Raw genomic sequence first — 18,053 nt, 5'->3', positions numbered from 1 at the left:
TGACCTTTGAGGTCCCTTCCAACCTAAACCATTCCATGTTTTTGAGGTGGAAAATGCTGGAGACCATGTTTGGACGTTTGTTGCAAAATCACAATTTCATGTGATTAACTTTGTCTAAATCACCATTTGGAAGTACTAATATTCCTCTGATTCTATAGAGGTCTTAGGGAATAGGTTCCCCTATTGTGATAACAAACAGTCTGTGTTTATGCTTTATATTCTCTGTCTACATGCTGGAATTTATAGAATTATATATGTGCTGTATTTATAGAATAGGTAAAGACTAAGTAGATAATGGCTATGACTCTAGAAAGACCAGCTTCTACTAAAATTCTAGATTTTATTGATCTCTACATAGTGTCTTGAAATTGATTTCTCTCATTTTTTAATGGAAGCTTCCAATTTTTTAAATTACAGCATTGAGTGGTACATCAGGATTTTTTCAGTAGCACATGCAGTCTTTTAGACTGGCACGTAAAGCTTGTACTGTTTACAGGAAAGATAAAAATAGCAGAGAGAATCCACATCTGCCCAGCATCCGGAGTGTTGTATCAAGGACTCAGTATCTGTATGTGAGTGCAAGTCTCTTGGCTCACAGATGATGCCCTGGCTTCATGTAAACTTTATCTCCATTTGCACTTTAATAATATTGCCTTTCCTCAATAAACTTTTTTTCTGTGCATAACTTACTGTGCTTTATGTGAGTCCTAAATGACAGTATGGGAGTCCATCAACATAAAGAGGAAATCTGTGATATAGTTATGAGGTGGGATATCTCAGTTTAGTACATAAAAATTCCCATTGCTAATGATGGAGACATCTCTTGATTTGATTTTAAAAAACATATTTGGGAAAAAATAAGATATTCGGACTAAGAAAGTCTCACTTTTTTTATTTGCTATATATTTAAATAAAGAAAGGAATAAGGTCTTAGTTTAACCCAGACTTATGAGCTTTAGTGTACTGAAATATTTTTTCTATTTTAGTTCCTTGTATTTTGATTACTTTTCTTCTTATTATATTTCTTTGATAATAAGATAAAGATCAGCATAATTTTACTTCTCCAATTTTTTTTTTTATATATGTTGTTGGCCAGTGTGTGTGACCTGTGGGAGATGTGCAGATTTAGCAGGTTTTTTATGTTCCCCAGCCAAGGTATTCAACATTAAATGATGGGTGATTCTCAAATGGTTTAGTTTGGATAAATGTCTAAAAGGTTGAAGCTTATTTAACCTTCTTGGCCTAAAAATTTATTTGACTGCAGCTGGTGAGAAAGGGACAATGTTCCTTGTTGAATTTCATCCTCTCTTTAATTTCACTTAGGCCAGGTTATCCAGTTATGTAACTTTTTTTCCCTGTACTTCATTCCCTTTGATTGCCTTTGTTGATCCAGTGTAGGAAGTGCAGAGGTGCAGGAGAAGTTAAATAAAGTTCACCTTTCTCATTCCATGTACCCACCCCCCGCGCAATTGCAGGCAAGGTTCAGATTAGGTTCAGGCTTGGGGTGTTTTTTCTCTGTGCTCTCTGGGGCTGTGTGGCTCCACTCTAGAGCACTGCTGTGGAAATGGTTTGGTGTGAGCCTAGCACACTGCTGGTGCAGCAGGCAAGTGTGAGCTGCCTGCTTTTCATTTACTCTGCTGTTTCTTTTCTTCTCTGATACTAAATAGGGCAGAAAAATGTCCTGGAGAATTAGTAGGTTCTTTGGCTTGTGAAAAAAATTAGGAAAAAGTGCTATTCTTAATGACTCGGCATAGTGAAAAGTATGTGTGATGTGAGACAGTTACGACAGTTACTCATTATGTCAGTCTGACATCTATATCAAAATTTCTAATATACTGAGAGTATATAAACAGGGAAAATTATTGAACAGGTGTCTTCAGATCATCTGTGACTGATAAGTGTTTTTTTCAGTGTTCTGATTTAAAGCAAGAAATGAGCAACCTCTGGAATCTTCATTTGTCTACATCTGTGAACAGAAAACTAAGGAGACAAATGTGGCTTATTCAAGTACTCTTTGGGAAGTTTAAAATGCTGCTTCTTTACTATTTATTTGTATATAAAGGGTGAATGAAAAATGAAATACCTGTCTTTTTGAGGTATGAATCAGGCATACTGATTGTTCTGTAGATGCTCAGCTATTCTGCAGGTGGAAGACTGCAGATGCTGAATCAGAGACTATTCAAGTTCTAAGTTGTACCAAGTTACAGTAGGATGATAGAAGGGAATTGCTTAGGTAAAATATTAGTAATTTTCTTCTCTCTGAAGGAATTTGGTTTGTTAGCAAGTACCTTTCAAATGAGGGCTCTGTTTTTCAAAATCACTGTTTCTGTTTCAGTGGGGTATTTTTTTTTCTTCTGAAACTCAGAATCTTAATAACTGCATGGTCAAGAAACCCCATCTCTGAAATCCCAGTTTATCTGACTAGGTTAGCAGCTGTGGGGTAGGAAGAAGCAGGTATGGAATTCAGTTCCACAGGCAAGCATTCAGCTGCTTAAGCCATGATAATGCCCTTTTCATTCCTGCAATGTTGTCAGCCTCTGTCACGGTGTCATTGCTTAAGTCAGCAGCCAGTGAGGCTGATGGGAACTGCTCTGTTCCCCACGAGCCCCACAGTCACTGGTGTGCCCTGAGCTGTTCTCATGGGGTAATCCCAGCAGGAGCTAAACACCACTCACTGTCACTTCCTCACCAGCAGGCTTGGAGAGAGAACTGGAAGAGTAAAAGTGAAACAGCTCGTGGGTTGAGAAGAGGACAGTTTCACATAAGGCAAAAGTTGTTTGTGTTGTGTTATTGGCACCAAGGCCAGCTCAGGTTGGGTCACTGCTGCACTTGCACTGCTTCTTGTAAGGCTTCTCCTCCAGTGGTTCCTGCTATAAGCAGTTTTTATGACATGTAACTCATGGTTGCAGCCATGTAAAGGTGTATCTGTTAAAATCTGCACCCCTGCTCCCTTTGGGCCAGAACATAGGGTTTAAAATGGCAATGAAAAAAAAGAAAAGAAAATTTACTCTATCTCACCCAAAAACAGCACAGCTGTGTTTAAAAAAAATTATTAGAATGCTAAAAGTCTTCAGTTTATTTTAACTGTAGTTAGGTAGCCAGCATCTCTATCTGTCCATCTACCTGTCTATCTATGATAGAGTAGTTCACAGTATATATAAAGGAAGGATTATTTATCCTGAAACTTGTAGTGATTAATAGTTTTTGCTTTTTACACTATACATGGTCAAGTGATTGACGTCAACCTGAAATAGCAAACTGCTTTGTCTTTCTTCCCCATTTTACTTGTGCTGGGAGCATGTTTACGAGGTTTAAATAACAGTAATTTTAAAATATAAATACTTCATTCTGGCATTCATGAAATATGATTATAATTCAGTAGGGATGATTCTAAGAGATGTGTACCATCTCAACCTAGAATCTTTTTCACTATTTACAGAACTGGATTTTTAAGTTACAGATGCAAATGTCTTTTGTTACACAATATGTGAAAAGTGAGTTGTCCTGAAATTAAGTTTTTAGCTGTTATTTCTTTCAATTGTTAGTTTAACAGTTTCTTCAAGTACTTTACCAGGACAATAGTGTGAAGCTGGTAGCTGATACCACTCACAGGACTGATCAGCTACACTGACAGAGCTTCTGTCTGCTACTGTGCAGGTTGATGGATAAGGAGAGAAGAGGACAATGAGAGAGACTTAGTGGATCATGTGAAGGAGGTAGGACTTGCAGGTTCATCTGCCTGAGCCACAAAAGCACTGAAAAAGCTAAGATGCAAGCAATGAGATCTCTCTCAGTTCCTAACCTGGGATCTTGAACAATGTAGATTTACAAGAAATGGTATAAATAACAGTCTCTTGTGCATGTCACAAATTCTATAATGCATTGTTTACCAATGTGTAGATCTTGGCAGCATCCACCTGATTTGATTGTGGTTGGTAAATAAAGGTCTGTGACTGTGGTCCCAGAATGGGTAAATTTTTACAATCCTTCCTCAAGGAAGGGAGGTTGTGTAAAGGGGTCTGTGCTGTGAGTTTCCAGAGACAGTGTGGACATAATCTTTTTGACTTCAACCTCTCACACTGCTGTGATTTAACTCCCTCAGACTTGAGGTTTTGTTGTTCCTGGGACCTCACAAGCTATGGTATGAAAGGAAAAAAAATAAAAATAGAAGCTTAAGTCTATTACTAGCTTTTATATTAATGACTTTGTCTTGCAGGGAAATGTAATGCTTATATTTGGCTTGAAGGTATTTTTGTGAAAATTTAATTAATTTGTAAACTTCTTCCATAGATGGGGAGGTTATAGTCAATGCTTCAATGTAATTAAACAGGTTATATGAGTAAGAGGAAAGACCCTGGGCTGAGATAGCACATGCACAAACACCTCTTAAAGATGTGAGTCATCCCCACAGTTGTATAACAGTGAGTGCCAAAACAAACAACATTGTAAACTGGGACTCACAAATGAGCTCCCAATTTATGGAAAACTCTAGCAAGAGTTAGGTGTTTGAGAGATCCCTAGAAGTCTTAGGTGAGGATTTGAATTGTGACAGTCCTTCCTCTCTCACAGGTAGAGAGAATGTGAGTAAAGTACTGATGAGAAAGATTTATAGTCCTTCTCCACTGGCCATTTGTTGGTTAACTGATGGGAACACATCTAGGGAAGCATCTGCTGAGATTATCTATTTCTTAGTCTGGAGTGCCTTAGTGGTTGATAAAATCCTCAAAGCAGAGCTGTGAGGCTCTGTGGAAGGGGCACTGAACACCTTCAGTGTGGGTGTCTGCAGTTGCCTGGATTCCCCTCGTGGGCAGTGGAGAGAAACTGGCACTTCTGGGCTGAAGTTCATCTCGTTCATCTCCTGAAGTTGGCTTCTGACAGATGAGGGGAATGGGGCTGGAAAAGTGCTTCTGCTCTCTCTGTGCTGACAATGGAGGCAGTGACAACAGGCTCACCTGAGACCAAGCATCTCCCTTGTGACTCTGAGCAGCTCACTGCCCAAACTTTGCTTTGGAACGAACAGCATTTCATGGGGCTGAGAGGAGTTACTTCCAAACAGCTTCACCCATCTGACAAATTTCTGATTTGGTGCTTGAAAACTGCTTTATTTGGCATGAGAGGGTGTTTAACAGTTGCCAGGAAAATAAGTTTTCCAATGCAGTCTCAAAATGACTTGAGTTGGTTTGGATTAAATCTCTTAAAAGAAAAAAGGAAGAAACAAAACCCAACAACCTGAAGCAAAGACTGGCAAAGTTAAAAAGGACTGAAAGCAAAGCTTTGTCATGGAAAATATTAAGCAATTTCTAAGCCTAGGCATGTACTGTTTACAGTGAATTATATATTTCCTAACTTCTGCAATTCAACATTTAAAGAAGAGTTCTTTGAGGATTAGGTCTTTGTTTCCTTCTTTCCCTAAACTGCCAACTGTAAAAAAAAAAAGACCAAAAAAGTCACAAATTATGCTATCTTCTGAGAGAGGTTATTATCAGGTGTTTCCAATCATACAATATTTTTCTTCTTCATACTTGTGCAAAGCATTAAAAACACATTCTGAGCTTGGATGCCTCTGTATTACATTAACTGCATTCATTAACTGCATTACTTTTCTCCCCGTGCCAGTTCTTGTGGGTGCTGGTTGTATTCTGATTTGGCAGAGTCTGAAAGATTCTCCCTGAAGATCTGTTAAAGAAATAATAAGCATAGGCATTCTATTGGCACAATTTTTGCTTTTCTAGATCAGTAGAATTGCCCTGTTCTTTTAATACAGTGTCTTGCCCTGTTTGAAACTTAGTTTTGCTGTGAATTTAATAGTATTTAAGAAGTATCGAAAATGTTAAAGCTTTTGCTGTCAAAGCATTTTTGGAAGTGTCCTTGTTTCCATTTGACAGAATAGTTCCTAAAATGCAATTTCAGGGCAAAAATTTGAAAAGCTTTAGATAATGTATCTAATGAATAAGAAAACCTCAAATCATAAAAATAAATGAGAACTTAGGCTACAGATCAATTCCTAGAACTGGCAGTGTTGCTCACCTGCTGTAATTTGTTCTGTTCCTCTCAACTAGAGTGTAGTCTCTTGGGTGATGTAATTTTTGGAACAGACGTTTAGCTATTAAGGAATATGTATTAATTATAAATATGGCACAAATACTTTGTTGTGTTTTAGAAAAATGAGTTGTTTTAAGATACTAGTTTCCCTGAGTTGCAATAAATGCCACTGAAGCATGAAAAATATGTTCTAATTCTATTTTTAGTGTGTGTTCCATGTACCAGAGGACAGATGAAAGATGCAGTATCTGTAAAGTAACACCACAGCACTAACGTGATTTCTGGCTGCAATGTTCAGGTCTGAATGTAACCCTATTGTGGAGCTGTTTGTATGAAAGGGGGGGTTTGTACACAATTACAAAAGCCAGAGATGAGCATTGGCCCCTCAGTCTTAGCTGTTCTGTTGTTTTGCATGGTTGTCTGATTTTCACAGTATCATCTGAGGGCTGATTTTGCTGGATAAGAATTGCCAGTGAATGGTATAATGTACATGTATTGCTAAGATAGCCTAAGACTAAAATTTTCAAAGGTTGCCAAAGCTAGAATTTGAAATCAAAAGGACAAAAGACTATAGGTGAGAACTGATCTCAAGAACAAGAAGTTTCTCTCTAGTTACGATTCCACTAAATATTTAAAATAAACACAGGTTTTGTATTCTTTATCTACATTAAAATGCTGTCAGGCTCGGTGTACATGATGCTGTGCTGGTTGAATTCATGACTAGTTTCAGTCCATGTGCTAGACGTGCCTCTGTTTTTGATAGACTGGATTATTCTGTTTTCTGCTTCTTTGCACTTCACATTTCACCACCTGCAGCAAGGCTGTCTGAAGAGCGCTCGTTCCTGTGCAATTTTAGGCCACTGGGGGTTCTCCCAGGGCTTTCACTGGAAGCTGTACGAGGCACTCCTGTTATCTGTACAGGAGAAAAATAGTGTTCCAGCTTTCTTACCTCCACTTTCAGACTGTAATCAGACTGTAAGTGCTACAATTTTTCTTGGTAAGTTTTAACCATTCTGGTAGTTTAAAACCTGCATTATTTCAGCTTTTTGTGCTGGGATCTGAGAGGATTGAGTTTGAGTGTTCCAAACTTTTCATGTGCACAGGAAGGAGGAGCTGCCTTGCTGGGCCACATGAAAGGACTTTCTAGCACCATCCTGATGCTATGGTTAGAAACACATTCGGTTGTCAGCTATTCCTCCTCCTCCTCTTCCTCCTCCTTTACATGGATGTGTCTGCTTTCCACACAAAGCCCAGCTGGCCCACTTTGCTTACCACAGCTGTTCCTAGAATTGTCTCTGGAGGTGGGACTTTGCCCGTGTTGATGTGTTGTGTGTTAAGTGGAGTAAAGCAATCATTTGAATTGCTACAGTTAGTAATGCTTCTGGGCAGTGAAAAGGCTCATCTGAAAAATTAAAAGATTTTTTGTTTCCCAGCAGTAGCAGAGCTCAGGATTTGCCTGGTCCTTTCAGGAAAGTTATTTAACAGCAAACTTTCCTTAGTCAAGAATGCTGCTGCTCCTCATTTAATACGTAGTTCATCTTCAGCATTCTTCATTCACATGTACTGAGCAGAGCAGTTTCACAGGGAAGGATGTGAAACTGGTTTCCAGGGCAAGATTTGACACATAAAAAAGAGGAAATGCAAAAGAGAGGTATGGCTTTCCCCTCTGTGTTTGTGGTTCTAAGACTGCTGGCTTTTATAATTGTTAGGTACTTCATGGTTGCCTTCCATATTGCTTGGTGTGAGAAGTGGTGACACATTTTGGGGTGTGCTGGCCTTTGTCTATAGTAAATCACTTTATAGCATAAAGCCTGTTGCAGATGTAATGCCACAATTAAGTAAAATGCAAATGACAATCTCAGTCTGAGAACAAAAATTAGAGGTGTTGCTCTATTTTTTAAAAACAGCACAAGTCTGAAATTACCACTTTACAACACTTCTTGTATTTTTCTGAGCAAACAGACAAACCATGGAAAAGAACCTTTTAGAATTTTTGCCACTTGATGCCCAGGTTTTCAGAATTCCCAAAACACTTGACAAATCCATTAAAGCTGTGAAAAGTAAGATATAAGTATAAGATATAACTTAAATTTAGATTTTGCTTCATTTTATAGTATATGGATAATGTACTAGAACTGGAATTCTCTGTGTTATCTTCTCAAAATAACAATAAATTTAAAACAGTGCATTAAAAATTATTTGGCTAGTATTTAAGTTTTCTTTTCTCCAATTTGTGGTTGGTGTCATCAATAAAACCTGATAATGTCACTTTTTTTTCAGTGCTTACTATATGTGAACAGAAAGAAATTTTTTTCCCACACTAGTATACCTAATTTAATTCTTATTTTTCCTGTCCTTTGAAGCACTTCCTTTTGCCTGTGAACTAAACACCCTGTCAAAGGAAGTGCCCTCCGTGCATCAGAAGGTTTCAGACATGCACTGTGCATGCTTGTGTTTCCTGTCCTGAGGTAGCAGCAGGCTGGAATTTGCAGTCAGGGCTCCAGCCACTCCAGACTCCTTTGCAAAAGTTGCAGCTTATAAAACAGTGTTTTTTTTTTTTTTTTAAAGATGCTTCCTAAGCAATTTCTGAACTAATGCAGTTAATTTTAATTTTAGTATTAGTGCTGCACAGAAGTGCAGCACTTGGTTTTTACCTACAAGAAGCTAAGTGTAGCCTGAAATATATGAAGTTGTTTTTAAAATGCTGTTTAATGTGATTATAACATATACAAATCTGTATTGCTGGACAAATCATTACTGATTCCTTGGTTTTTATTTTTATTACCAATTCTGGCCCTGTAGCAAACCAGTGATGTTAGCAAAGTTCATGCTGTAGTATTGCAAACTTGAAAAAGTTGAATTGAAATACCAGAAGTTCCTAAATTAAAAAAAAACAGCTTTGTCTCCTGAGTCTTCCAGCTTCTGAAGCAATCTGGGTTTAATTTGGTGCTGTGTATTTTAATTGGAACAATATTTTTTTCTGAGAAAAGTAAGCAGATTTTTACAGGATACCATGATTATAAAGCACTAAGATATAAATGAAACTTGATTCATTATGAGAGCCATAATATCATCACAAATGTTGACAGTATTTTTACAGTAATATTGGCTTGTGCCTAGGATCTAATGGAGGGCACTGGCACTTTGCTGGTATAACAAACTGTGCTGAAAAATCACCTCAACAGTTCAGTTAGTAGTTGCTACCAATGTGCTTTATTACCTTGAGCTTCCCAGTTTCTGGGAGTATGGGGTGGTGTCCCTTATGTTTTAGCTGAAGTGGAATCTGCAAAGGGTTCCTAGTTTTCAAATATACCAAGTTTTACCATAGTTATTTCCCTGTGAAAACTTTGGTATTGTCTTCTTTAAGGAGCTGTGCAGAAATCAAAATGAATATATATCCTGAATTAAGGATTTTAATTTCTTTTTCTTTAGGAGTGTTGTTGTTCTTCTGAAGAATTTGACAGTTTTCTTGACTGGTTTTCAAGGAATTACATATTTTTTTACTTATTGACTATGATGCAAGTCGCCAATCAGCTGAAGCAATACAAATGTAAAGGTTCATAATTTGCAGGGTGCTAGTGAATAGCAAAGGGCTGAGTTGTGCATTTCCCTCCAATATGATTTCTATTATCACATTAAGTTTAGGGGTGTATTTGAAATCTGTTATGTTTAGAAAGGTTCCAAATGCTGAAAAATAATGAATCCAAAATAATGGAGTAAGGTTCTTGCTCTGCACGGAGGTCAGTCTTAGATTAGAAGTTGAAAGCAGTGCAGACTTTTTCTTCTCTTAGGCCTCCTAGATTCTATTTAACTATCAGCATATTGCAGGCTATTTCTTAATTTTCTTCTGTTTATTACTTTTTAACTTACAGATCCCAAAATCTGATGCCAAAATTGTCCTTTTGCTAACAATTCCATAAATCATAAAAAAGCCGTGCGAAGACTTGTGATTTATTTAGATCATTAATTGTATGATGTCTTCAGGTGGATTTCCAAATAGAGAAATAAGTCCCTTGGTCTTAATCTGTTTAATAATGTTTTCCATGTTGAATTATTTATTAGTTTCATAGTCTCCTATTTTACCACAGTTAATGATCTCTAATCTTCATTTCAGTTTTCACAGTTATTTGTCTCTGCTCTGGTAGACACACTAATGTTAAAATATGTAAACTGTAGTATAAGAAATGAATTAGGTGTCATCTGCTGCAACAATGCAGAGACCTAATCAAGACTGTATAAGCAATAGTTCTGAATTACCTTAATGCTCTACAAATACACACATACCATTATCATTTTACAGTGGAAACAAAAGCCTAGACAAATGAACTGCAATCACATAATAGATTGAGATCAGTTTTTGGGTTCATGACAAGAATTGACTACTTTGAGGATGAAAATAGTCTCATGGGAAACTACTAGAGGATAAAATGAGTTGAAATTATATGCAATGCTTAAGAAGAAATGAGGGAGAACACATTTTTATGGGTATGCTCTTTTGAACACGAGTTGCTAATGCAGAAAAGCCATAAGTTTAAATATTCTATTCCAGAATAATTTGAAATTGTCATATGCAACATTAATCACATCCCCATGCCTCTACTGCATCTGGTGGATGCATTGTACAGATTTTCATTTGGAAGCCTTCTGTCCTTCTAGAGAGGCTGTACCTTCCCCTGCTCTCTTTCCTTCTGAACGTAGGAAACTCTCTCCATTGGTGGTTTAGACCTGTGTGAAATATTTCATTATCACATAACATTTCTCATGTGTGATAAGAGTTGATAAAAATTGCCATTAGCTTTTGCTTCACCCCTGTCTGAAATGGAGGTTGAACCTAAATTAGTCAAGGGAAGTCCAGAAGTACATTTGGCTGACCAGGCTCTTTTGTTATGGGGAATGGGAGTTGAGAATGAACTCTGATTGACTTATGTTTCTATTCATAAATCAAAATTTGCAAAGCACATACTAGTGTTGAAGTTATTTCTTTTAGTGTGTCTCTGGAAGTTTTAGGAAATTCTTATCTCTCTTATCAGCCATTCTAAATGCACGGTTGAAGTGCAGGGCCCCATGTCTTGTTTTAAAGAGGTGTAAATGAAGAAATTTGGTGTAAATCATGAGAAAAATGCCAGATAACTGAAACAGAAGTATTTTTGGTGTTGCATACTAGCTTTGTTCATTCACAAAACTGCCTTACTCCAAGAGGAGATATGTACCCCTGAGAACAGTAGTTCTGGGGAGTGTGCTTAGACCCAGCCATAAGTGACACTGAGCACTCTCAGCCCCCCATGCACTGGGTGCATCCCAGGCATCCACTGCTTTTATAAGTGTTTACTGTGGGTCATACTTTCTCCACCCAAATTTGCATTAATTTCATGGGCCCTCTGTGCTCGTGCTGCATTTCACTAGCACGTTAGTAAAGCTTCTTTGCAAGTGGTTCTTTTTCCTCCGTGCTCCAAGGCTGCTGCTGTTACTCCTGAAGGAGCACTTGGAGAGCTCCAAAGGATTGCAGCTTCTCATCTCTGCTTAGCCCACAGCCAGGAGCATGTCACGTGCTCTGCCTCTGTCCGCTGTCATTGACTTCTGTGTCATTCCTTGACTCCCATGCTCAAACTGAATCTACTCAGTTATCTTCCTGGAGCTTTTTCTTACCTTGCATGCATATTTTTGTGATACATCTTCATCTCTGCTACTCTTCATTTGGATTTATTTTTATTTTATCTTATTTACGCCTATGTTTGTGAGGTGTGAATAAGCAAGGAAAACCTGTTCTCATAAATCTTTTTATCATGTGTGAATTAATATCTAAGGGATGAATAACTATCCTTTTAAGTGGAGGTGCTTATTTCTGTTCTTATGTCCATGTCATGTATTTTTGATTCCACTTACATGGCTATGGAGCAGCAATCAACTGGAGACGAGTTGTAGACCAGATGTGGCAATGATCTGTGTACAGCCCTGTTTCAATGAACTCTGTTACAAATCATTGCTCACATTGTATTGTAAAATGCAATATCTGTACACTATAACACTGCATTATCTGATTTCCCTTGCCAGGGCGATGATTTTGATTTCACAGTATGCTGATTCCCCAGAAACACTCTTATGCAAGCAATAAAAACCATCCAAGCTCCTAATTTTTTTTTTCCTAGATGGTATTTGATTCTCAGTCTGCTTGTTAGTTTCTCTTGAATTTGTTCTATAGATAATTTATTTTTTAGTTTTACATATAGATAATTTATATATTTAGTTTTCCAAAAGGATTTGGAAATATTGGGGTAATCTTGATTCTGTTGAGTTTGTGGAGCTGAGTTTTACTTCTTCAAGCTTACATGGCCTCTCTCAGTTTACATAACATTACAGTGTGCAATACTAGAATTTTATTCATGCTGCAGACAGCTGGCTAAACATTGGAGCTGGAAAGATCATCTGTAGATGATACAGGATTTGAGTTTTATATGAATAAGGGGATTTTCTTATGCCATGGTTTTGTGCCAGGGTTTTGTTTCTTTGGTGGGTGAGGGAGGTGCATTTGGATTTTTTTTGTGTGTTGGGGTTTGGGATATTTTGGGGTTTGGGGTTTTTTATGTTTGTTTGGTTTTGCTCCTGAACAGTGATGTTTTGGTCTTGAAGCAGGTCTTTAGACTCAAAATGTTCCTTGTGTTTTAACAGGAGTCTCATAGTAATCCAAGGGACTGGCTGACCTCCGTGTGGTGTGTCAGAATAGGCTGATGGAATTGTACAGGAGCATATATTCATGGCAGGTTTTTCCAAGAAACTGCCTACTAAGTATGGAGTATTGATTCTTGTGATGTGTGACCTTGGTGCAACCAAGGTTAACTGGCTGCTGCATTTGGGTCTCAGCCATCAGACCTGCTTTTAGATTTCTTGTTTACTGGCAGCTCACCCTTCTGTCTTTCCCTGTATGTACCAGGCACTGTCTGTTACCCCTCCAGAGACACAGAATTTACTGCCCAGCTGCACTGAGTCTCTGGAATCTGTTTTGAACCTCAGACACCCCTGTGGTTTCAATGCTAAGGCTCTATTCTTATGAATACTTTGGATTTCAGTTTATGTATCCCAAAGTGGTGAAAGCAGACAGACATATAGATACAGACCTCTAAAAAACTTCAGAGCAAAATTGTCTTAGGAATATATATGGATATAAGGATCAAGAAATAAAAACTCAGCATTAAGTGTCCTCTTCTCTAGTTACCCCTTCTTCCTGCATTGCTGTTTAGGTCTATATGAGAACAAAATGGTGAACTCAGAATCTTTTGTCTGTATCTCAGCTGTTCTGCATAATATGGGATATTTCTTGTTAGCTCTCTGCACAGCTCTTCTTGCACAGATGTAAATGTTCTTACTTGTGTTTCTGACTTTCATTTCTGACTGGAACACTAAAGAAGAGCAGTGGAAGTCTTGCTTGTCTACTTGTGATTGAATTCCCTCATTGCTGTGCCCCCATCTTGAAAATCTTGCCTGTAGCCTTTAGAGTCAATTTTCAGAGTAATTTCTTTTTCTACTCTTTAGGAATTTCCCATTCTTTAAACCTCAGCCTCTTAAAATAAACTTGGTCTCACAGTTTACCCTGGTTTTCTAATTTACATTATTATTTTTAGATGTTCCATCCTGAATATTTGAAACTTCTGTCCTATGGGTATTCATGCTGTCAGGCCTCAGGGAGCAAATGCAAAATTGCTTTTTTACCCAAGGCATTCCTGATGGTGTGATTTCAAAACCTTAAGCAGGAGTGATAAACTCAGCCTCCCAGTTAATGTAACACTGATAATTTCATGAGTGGCTCTTATCTTTTATATGAAGAATAAAATCTACTTCTCTCATAAGAAAATGACCCTTATTTGAAAATGTTGCCTTTGTCTGTTCAGTGTGTAATTTCAGGATTTATTTTAAATCCTGTGTAAGATTAAAATTGGGTTTAAGATTATTATTTTTTTTAGCATTGTCTCTTGTTTTCCACTTCTCTCATTTCAGATGTTGCAGTTGTGGACATGAGTGATATTTCCAAGCAACCATCACTGTTCTACCACCTTGGCGTGCGTGAAAGCTTTGACATGGCCAATAATGTTATTCTTTACCATGACACTGATGCTGACACTGCTCAGTCTCTCAAAGTAAGGTTCTCACTTCACAATCTGCTTCATTTCAGAAATATCTTTATACCTGATCCTACAGATGTTTGTGTTTTTTTGAAACTTACATTTAATGTAATTCCTGATAGCTGTATAATTAAATCCTGCCAAGAAAAAGCAACTATTAGCAAAAACAGTAATAATAGAATAAATAAATGCACGTTTTTGTAAGAAAAGCTTCATAGTGTGGTACTAATTTTTCTTCAGGTAGTTAGACTTGGAATTGAGAGTACAGGTCCAATTTTTTCCTTCCTTTCCCTCTTTTAATTAGACTACATGTAAGAAAAAGTTATTGCCTGTATAATAATAACTTGAACAAGGGCTGTATTGCAGCCTGCTCCTATGTAAGCACTTCTGTCAGATGAGGTTTGTATTACCTATGTGCTGACTAGCTAAGACTACTAGAATCTCCTTTTTATTGCTGTTTGAAAATAGGAAAAGACATCCTCACCAAATCTTTTTATAAGGCTGTTGTTCATTTTTATAGTAGGATAATACATGCTATACACTTAAGTCCTGAAATTACTGTTCTGGATGCAAGTCGTATATTGTGGATTTTTCTGCCTTTTTCAGTCCAGGCTCTCTTTATTTTACATCACATTTAGACTTTTGTCCTCTATATCATCTGTTGCTACTTTTAATATAATCCATTTTCTTGCTACCTTCACTGAGACAAGCATTGTTCATGGTTTGTTGTTTTTTTCCTTATTTTGAGTTATTGCCCCTTGCTACTTCGCTTTTTTCTGCATCATTAGTGTCCAAAAATCCTTTTTGGAGTTCTCCAGCCTCTCTTGATTCTGTAAGAATTTTAAGTCTCCTTTTTCCTCAGAAAAGCTCTGTTCTGTCACAGCTTCTCATTCCTCTTCTCTGTTCTCAAGGTCTTTGATTTTGCTCTCATGTGTGTCTAACCCATACTTCCTTTCTTCATGTGGTGATCCACATACACATTCACATTCCATGTGGTCTGGGGTCCCAAGAACTCGGAGCTGGAGCCTGTCACACTCTTTGCTCTGTGAGATTATCCATATGGATACACACATATGGATACTGGCATGTCCTCCTTTCCTCCAGCTAATCAGGGTGGGCAGGCATACAGCTTTTCATCCACTGCTGGTAATACACCTGAAATACTTCATTTTTATTTTTCATTAACACATTTTTATCTTTCTTTATGCTCTCACTCAGATGTTCTGATCAACTTGGTTCTCCCAAGGATGTGCCCAAGTCTGGGAAGCACAGGCTAGTTGTTTTCTATTTGTTGCTGCCCAGTGAGGATATTGGTTTAATTTCTGCACTTCCTGCCATAGCACATACTCAAGCCCCTGCTCTGTAACTGGAGTGTTGAAGGATCTCCAGGATTGCATCCACCTGTGGTTGGATGTTCAGACTGATTCTTGCAAGTCTGTACTGTCAGTTCAAAGCCTTTTTTTCTAATAATGTAATGCTCAAATTTAGGGACTGGGGAACACCAGAATGTCACTAGGTCACTTCAGGCTAGAAAAACTGTTATCTGGCTTCACCTTTTTTCTTCTAGGAACTCTGTCAGTGGCACTGATATCTTACTTATCCCTCAGTTGCTTGCATAACTCCCTTGGCCCATAGCATATCTTAGATGGGATCATAAAACTTGATTTAAGTTCCTGGAACCAGCTAGGAGAGATCCTGTGTATCAAATGGTTTAAGCTGGACACTGAGACAGGGTTCAGTGCTCCTCTTGCCATTTGTGTCTCTTCAGCAATCGAGCCCCAGTTCAGTGCTGGATAGCATTCAAATATGCTAATGCACCTTTCTAAGGAAGACTTCAGAAGGTAGGCAGGGACTGTTCATGGGGTATTTCAGCAAAGAACAGTTCGGGACACATTTCACATCATAGGTGCTGGGTGGTTTCAGAAGACTTAATTTCTCCCTATTGAGAAAGATTTAACTGCAGTAGATAAAGCTCTGTTGGAGATACTTGCTTAGCTAGATAGACATTAATTTCCAGATATGTAGTATTTCAGCTGTCTAAGCCTTCCATCACTTTTGTTATGAAGTATTTTATTTTGGTTAAGGAGTTTAGGCTAATTAGGAATTTCATTTAGGTTTTAATACCTTTTTGACCCTTTTATTCTGAAGTTTATGAGTAATTTGTTCAGGGTTTGTTCACTTCTGTTCAGAATTATATTACTTTACTTGGACCTAAGTTGCTGTGCACACTCTTAAAAGTGGTGCAGAGTCTGAGTGTTACAAAGGCAGTATTGATGTTACTGCTGTTACTTCTGCTGAAGATCTGTGAAGTTCTGGCAACCTGACTTTATACAATTTATCTTAGGAGCCATCCTGAAATTACCCCAAGAGTTTTCTCTTCAGTTTCACCAGTGTTCTTTCAAAATAACCTAGTTCTGAGGATATAAAAGAATACGTAATCTTGTTTTCAAGAGAGTTCTATCTATAGAACTAAAACTCTTAAATGCCTCCTGATATTTTTGCCTGTTGTTGAGGAAATGGGTGCATGGGCATGGGCTGTGCAGTGGTTGTCCAAGTGGATTTCAGGCTGTCAGAGATGAAGTTGCTCAAGCAGAATCGTCTCAGGTTGTCAGAGCCCATTTAATTCAAGTATATTGAAAACTTTGATTAGAAACAAGTCTATGTCTAATATTTGTAGCGTGGCTTACCTGGAGACCTCTTTAGTTTGACTAAGCAGTGTTCATTAAACATGAAATCCATCACCCAAGAGAAGAGAAGATTACTTACCAGCAATTAGATGTCTCTGAGGTCTGTTTTACATGTCCTTTAGTTTATCACTTGCTTCATTGTTTCAGTGTCTGTCCTTAGATTTTGAGGTGAGAAGAATTAGGCTGTTGAAGGAATGTGTTGGTGTGTACCAATCTGTGTAGCCAAGGGGCTTAGGTATGGGAAGGATACTCTTTCAGGGAGAAAAACCCTCCAGCTTTGAATGCTTTTGTCTCACAAACGCTCAGAGTGTGACTGGGTGTGCCCAGTCTGAGATTCCAGTTACTGCTAAGTAAAACTTTCTTTATTTTCTGAATACTTTTAAAAGTAGGTTTCTTCACCGAATTGTTAATTTTTTCCTAACCTGAGCTGCTGAGACTCTTCTTGATGTTGTTCTGTCCCTTTATTGGGAGTTTACTGTGGCAGGTAATCTGGATTATGCTGTGAAGAATGCATTGTGTGTGTGAGTGTATATATATGTATGTATGTATGTATAGCAGTGGTTTTTATTGGAAATAATAATTCCCAGTAAAAACAAATAAACATTTCTATTACCTTTTTTTCCCCCACAGGATATGGTATCTCAGAAAAACACAGTAAGTATTAAATCCACATTCATTTTTAAACACAAAATGAAGATCCTACATTTGAAGCAACTTTAATACCAAGGCTGCCAAGCATACATATTCTCTGTATGGTTAAAGGCAGTTGTTTTACCAATCTATAATTCAAACTTTTGGAAAACTTGCTGGCACTCCAAAGTAACACTAGATTTTAAAGCTACTTTTCCTTATCAATTCCTTTCTAAGTTGTAGAAAAGTGCCAGTAGATGTAAGTTTTATTTGTGGGTTGACAGATCCAAATATAAACTCAGAAATTCAAAGTCTCTTTTTCCCTCTACCACTATCACCCATTTGTGCAAATATAGATGTTTGTGATGCCTTAATGGGGTTTGCTGTTGTATCTCAAACAGCTTTGGCTTCTGTATACCTGTCCTCTAACTTAAACATTCACAGATTTACTTAGAAATGCTTATGCCTTAGAAAAACTTATTTCCCAAAGTAAAAATGTTCTTACACTTAATGCAAATAAAGCCAAAAAAATAAGTTTGAAACAAGATAAAATGTAAGAGTTAAGACTTTTTGAAATATG

General features: G+C 37.6%; 1 protein-coding gene across 2 annotated transcripts in view; it reads left to right on the top strand.

The window, feature by feature from the left end:
* Nucleotides 1–18,053, top strand: part of MAP3K15 (mitogen-activated protein kinase kinase kinase 15) — an 81,017-nt gene that overhangs the window by 10,688 nt on the left and 52,276 nt on the right. For both annotated transcript variants that reach the window (XM_058825317.1, XM_058825316.1), the window contains exons 2-3: nucleotides 14,032–14,171; nucleotides 17,474–17,497. In XM_058825317.1, the coding sequence (XP_058681300.1) occupies nucleotides 14,032–14,171; nucleotides 17,474–17,497 (164 nt within the window). The remainder of the gene's footprint in view (nucleotides 1–14,031; nucleotides 14,172–17,473; nucleotides 17,498–18,053) is intronic.

This window comes from Ammospiza caudacuta, chromosome 2 (assembly GCF_027887145.1).
Source record: "Ammospiza caudacuta isolate bAmmCau1 chromosome 2, bAmmCau1.pri, whole genome shotgun sequence".
Lineage (NCBI taxonomy): Eukaryota > Metazoa > Chordata > Aves > Passeriformes > Passerellidae > Ammospiza > Ammospiza caudacuta.
The sequence above is the reverse complement of the archived record's forward strand: the minus strand, read 5'-3'. Positions and strand labels throughout refer to the sequence as shown.